At 45.3% G+C, this 6,270-nt stretch overlaps 1 protein-coding gene across 1 annotated transcript; it reads right to left on the bottom strand.

Moving 5' to 3' along the window:
* Nucleotides 1-3,310: 3,310 nt before the first annotated feature.
* SARC_00739 (hypothetical protein) lies at nucleotides 3,311-5,454 on the bottom strand (the record flags this gene model as incomplete). The annotated part of the gene is made up of 4 exons (XM_014305543.1): nucleotides 3,311-3,616; nucleotides 4,153-4,316; nucleotides 4,629-4,782; nucleotides 5,236-5,454. The coding sequence occupies 4 exons, from the start codon at nucleotides 5,452-5,454 to the stop codon at nucleotides 3,311-3,313; spliced, it is 843 nt and encodes a 280-aa protein (XP_014161018.1).
* Nucleotides 5,455-6,270: the final 816 nt, after the last annotated feature.

The following is a 6,270-nucleotide window of genomic DNA, read 5'->3' as shown; positions in this document are numbered from 1 at the left end:
ACAGAAAAACAGGCACAGATGTAGACACAGACAAACAGTCACAGATGTAGACAGACAAACAGTCACAGATGTAGACACAGACAAACAGTCACAGATGTAGACAGACAAACAGTCACAGATGTGGACACAGAAAAACAGTCACAGATGTAGACACAGACAAACAGTCACAGATGTAGACACAGACAAACAGTCACAGATGTTGACGCAGAAAAACAGTCACAGATGTAGACACAAACAAACAGTCACGGATGTAGACACAAACAAACAGTCACGGATGTAGACATAGGCTGACAGCTAGAAAAAGACTTGACAGTTACAGATGATGCACATACCCCGCAAAGCACAGCGCGTTTAGATTTTCGCCTGAAGCTGTGGCCAGCACACGCAGCCCATCACTCGCCATTTTCTGGGCCTCTGAGGAAGTTATAAATAGAACAAAAGACTTCATTAAACGTCTTTAGTTTAGATGTCTTGAAATGTCTTTAGAAGTTATAAATAGAACAAAAGACTTCATTAAACGTCTTTAGTTTAGATGTCCTGAAATGTCTTTAGATGCCTTTGGATGCATCAATACAACCTGTGACACGGCCAAGATAACCAAAAACAAATGCACCCCCGCCTACCAATACCTGTGGCCTACCAACGACATGCGACACACGCTTATCTTATCAGTTGCATTGTCGTGCATGGGTTTTAGGGTTTAGGGTTTGTGTGTTCAGATGCCATACCTCTCGCAATCATATTGCGGTCTTGGTGCGTCAGTGCCACGCGAGCGCCGTCGCGGTAGAACGTAGTGCTCATAGACAACACAGCCTCCAGCATTCCTTTGACGTAGTGTGCGCCTGAGCCATTGTCACCAATTCGCCGACAGCACACGCCCATCCACTTGGTGACCGATGTGAAGGGCACTTCGGAAATCCGCTCATACATGTCTGCAAGTGCATGCAATACAAAATTAGATACATAGATGCATAGACATAAAGGTATATACATACATATATATATATAATATACACGCACACATACATACATACATACGTACATACACACAGACATATATATATATATATATATATATATACAAACATATACACACACAACTACATATCCACACAAACACACACACACACATATATATATATACAAGCAACGCCACAGTCGTCTGCTGCCTCTGCATACCTCTCAGATCGGGGAGAGAGAACTTGAGCGCTGCCACCAACAGCGCTCCCTCTGTGGCTTGGCCCAGCACTGTGTTGGCGGTGACGTGAGAGTTGTTGCACAGTACACTGATCTCCAACACACGCTCGATGTCTTTGTTTTCACTTTGAGTGAGAGAGCCGCCCTGACATGAGCATAAAGACAATTGATAGTGAGACGGACATGCCCAAGAAGTATGATTGCCTAGACAAGCAACAACGACAATACTATCAACACATGACAATATTATCAACACACGACAATACTATCAACACATGACAATATTATCAACACACGACAATACTATCAACACACGACACACACGCAGTGGCATAACAATCACAAGAGAACACCTGAGACGAAGGCCACACCACCCACCACACTTCCATTGAGTGTCAGTACTACACAACATGATATGCAATCAGAAACTGCACTAGATGCAACAGCAGTACTACACTAGATATAATATCAGTGCTGATGTTAATGAGCAGCACTTGACTGCTAAACAGGAACGGATAGATGATACGCATACATCACCCTTCCACTACTGAAACTAGATGAGCTACAACATTCAAATACGTATAAATATACATATACATATACATACACATATACATATACACATACACATACACATACATATACACATACACATACACATACATATACATATACATCGTTGCCACATGCATCCACTCCAAGTGTCTATGCAGCATATCGCTCACCTGTAGTGTTTCCATGCTGCCGCTGCCAAGGTAGCCCACACCAGTCACGCGAGTCACCTTCTGCGATCCATGCGAATACATCAGACTCACAGTCATCTCATTCTGCGTAAGCGTTCCTAAATGAGACACCCAATCATACATGAAGGAAACAAACCATTGGCTCAGCTATCCCAGAGATAAAGCGTTTAGCTATTCCAGAGATAAATCAACAGTGCGGCGATCAGTAATGACCTCAAGCAACCGCACTAAACCCTAAAAACCCTAAATCAACCGCGCCAAACCTAAAATCAACCGCACTAAACCCTAAAACAACCGCAATCAGTGGTGTGGCATAGCAATGAAACCCCCACGCACAGGACCAGCAAGTCAGCACTTAGCACAACAAACGTAAACGCCCAGAGCACGATACTACAACAAACGAAACGCCAAACCAGGTTTAAGATGACTGAGTGTGATGTGTGCACGTGGCAAACGCTCTCCCAGCATGCGGAGCCTAGGCATACGGAAGGACTGACGCAAAAGGACTGCAATTGATTTGGCAGCTGAATAGAGAGATGTTCGGTACAATACAGACAACGCACAACACCCGATACGAGACGGGTGCACGGCCCAAAACGAAAAACAAACAAACAAACAACACATGAACTAGTACACAAACTACACCACACAACTACGGCACCAACCACGACAAAACAAACAACACCATCTTCAAAGCAGTGCTAGCGCCTGACTGTACGTTTGGCCTAAATTTCTCCCAATTGTGACTGTTTGCAAATTCATCTTCCGATCGATACGAAATGTGTACTCGTCGATATCACTGAACGAACCACTCACCAGCCTTACTAAACCCTAAACCCTGAACCACTCACCAGCCTTACTTTTCGTTATCTGTGAAATATCACAGCACTCGGTACTATTTCTCACACTCTACGCACCCGACCCAATATTTGATAAAGCAAACCCTAAACCCTAAAACACCAATCACATGTCGCACTACTAAAGAACACCACAACAAACAGCACAACTTCTAAACCCTAAACTACACATGTCCGCAGAAACATGACAAAACGCACTACCGACGGGGTGGGTACTACACCTTCCCTTCTGCACAACCACTACCCCCTGGACAACTGCACACAGCACAATTCATAGCCCTACCAACACACCAACAGTTCACTTAAACCAACACACCAACTGTTCACTTAAATCAACACACCAACTGTTCACTTAAACCAACCCACCAACTGTTCACTTAAACCAACACACCAACTGTTCACTTAAACCAACCCACCAACTGTTCACTTACAGCACAATTCATAGCCCAACCAACATACCAACTGTTCACTTACAGCACAATTCATAGCCTTACCAACACACCAACAGTTCACTTACAGCGCAGTTGCATAATACGCACCTGTTTTGTCGGCGCACACGACACTCGCACTGCCCAGACTCTCCACAATGGGCAGTTTCTTGACAATAGCGTTGCGTTTGGCCATGCGCATGACGCCCAACGCCAATGTGACAGTGACCACAATGGGCAATCCCTCGGGAATAGCCGCCACAGCCAACGACACTCCGGTGGTGAACATGTCAAAAATGTTCTTGCCATGGAACAAGCCCAGCAGCGTAATCAGCCCAATGATCCCAAACGACATGATGCTGAGCTTCTTACCCAGGTCATCCATATTAATCTGCGCACAACGAACCCAAACTAAACGTTACAAACCCTAAAACACTCGAAGGCCTATGATCCCAAACGACATGATGCTGAGCTTCTTACCCAGGTCATCCATAATAATCTGCGCACAACGAACCCACACGAAACGTTAAAAACCTTAAACCCTAAAACACTAGAAGGCCAGCTGGCTGTGTAATGGTCAGTAGGAATATGCCCTGACACGAGTGTGTGCACGCACAGCCACACGTCCACAATAAATCTTCTCGACTATGTGCTGCGAATAATACCTCATTGAAAACACATGCAACATTCATAGGAAACACAGGCCCACTGGCAAGTCTGTGATTAACACCCAACCCACACAGACCTGAACGATAGATCACCGTACTGACCATGCCTATAGGCGATAGACGACTGACTATAATCCACAGTAGCAAGTACAACCGCACCAAACACACCTGAACGATAGATCATCGCACTGACCATGCCTATAGGCGACAGACAACTGACTATCATCCACAGTAGCAAGTACAACCTCACCATACACACCTGCAGGGGCGTTTTGCGCTCCTCTGTCTCTTGCATCATGTGGAAGACCACTCCAAACTCAGTGCGCTCGCCTGTGCCCACGACCACTGCACGTCCATTGCCATTGCGCACAAGTGTGCCCATGAACCCCACATTCTTGCGATCGGCGATGGCCACTTCACCGTCTAGCAGTACACAGGGGAGAGGAGAGGAGAGGAGGAGGGTGTTAGTTTAAACCAGCAAGCATAAGCCTTAATCCCTACAACACAAGCACAAGAGCACACACGCAATGAAACACTAACACGACGACAAGAAAGGCCATGCACATCACAGTACCACACATACCACTGAAATACGTACACGCAATAAAACACTCACACGACTACAAGAAAGACCATTCACATCACAGTACCACACATACCACTGAAATACGTACACGCAATAAAACACTCACACGACGACAAGAACGACCATGCACATCACAGTTAGACACATACCGCTAGGGCCGTGGATGGCATCGGTTGTCTTGGAGGCGTAGTGGGTTTCGCCTGTGAGTGAGCTCTCATCAATCTGCAGCTCAGCGCTGTGGATGATGCGACAGTCTGCGGGAATACGATCACCAACAGAACACACAATGACATCACCTGGCACCTACACAGCACGGGAGAGAAGCCACAATACACGTCAATGATCAATGGCAGTACTAAAGCAATAATGGTAGTACCAAAGCAATAATGGTAGTACTAAAGCAACAATAGTAATACTAAAGCAATAATGGTGGTACTAAAGCAATAATTGTAGTATTAAAGCAATAATGGTAGTATTAAAGCAATGCCAAGAACACTACATATGCCAGAGGCATCAAGCTCACTCATGCTGTATAGAAACATGGGACAAACAAACACTCCTAAAACTCTCTATTGAACACACGCACAACCTCAGAACAACAATCCTAAAACACTATCGAACACACGCACAGCCTCAGAACAACCCTCCTAAAACACTCTATCGCACACACACACAGCCTCAGAAAAACACTCCTGAAACACTCTATTAAACACACGCACAGCCTGTGAGTGCTGCCTGTGCGCGTGGCTGACCCACCAGTTCCTTGGCCAGCACATCCTGTCTCGTGCCGTTGCGGATGGCGTGGCAGCGGTGTGGCACCAGTCGGTTAAGCTGCTGAAGCGACTGCTCGCTGCGATACTCCTGCACAAACCCCACACTCACAACAATGACCACCGCTAGCATGATGGATATGGCATCATCCCACTGCTGTAGCAGACAGCTCACCAGCACAGACACCAGCAGCAGCCCTATCATGGGATCCTATATATATATATATACACGAACATATATATGGAAAGTGCAGCAGAAGTCAGCACACAGATATTGAGCGCATCAGGGGTATTGGCACACACATTCTTGATACATAGGTCAGCTAGCAAAGAAATAACCCTAGACCCTAAAACCTTAGCAAAGAGCGTGAATACCCCATTCAAAATAACTAGTGTCGAATCTTTGACTCCCAGCGAGCGTGTTCGAATTAAAACGCCCCAGTAATGTCATAGGCAAAAACAAACAGTGATAAGAGTACAAGCAAACAAACAGTGATGCATAAAAGATCGCATGCGACCCACCAGCCTTCGACGCCATCAGCACGTACAAACCACAACGTCTTGAATTACTCCTAAATCTGTTCGCACGGATGAAACAAGAAACTTCGGGACACTGCGTCTCATAACAATATCATACAACATAGTGTACACATGTGTAACCATATTATACAACATAGTGTACACATTTTTAACCATATCACATGTGTACACATGTGTAACCATATCATACGTGTACACATGTAGTAGCATCTTCAAATAGCACAACACAGACACTCCTTGTAGCAGCGTATGCGTAAAGGCGATTGTGTGTGTAAGGCTTTAGACGCATGGTTAATAATAACAGAGGAGGTATAGCTGGTGGGTTAATACTAACAGAGGAGGTATAGCTGGTTGGTTAATACTATCAGAGGAGGTATAGCTGGTGGGTTAATACTAACAGAGGAGGTATAGCTGGTGGGTTAATGCTAACAGAGGAGGTATAGCTGGTGGGTTAATACTATCAGAGGAGGTATAGCTGGTG

The sequence above is a fragment of the Sphaeroforma arctica genome, assembly GCF_001186125.1.
Source record: "Sphaeroforma arctica JP610 unplaced genomic scaffold supercont1.26, whole genome shotgun sequence".
Taxonomy (NCBI): domain Eukaryota; class Ichthyosporea; order Ichthyophonida; genus Sphaeroforma; species Sphaeroforma arctica.
Note: the sequence above shows the minus strand (reverse complement) of the source record. Positions and strands in the feature narration are given on the sequence as shown.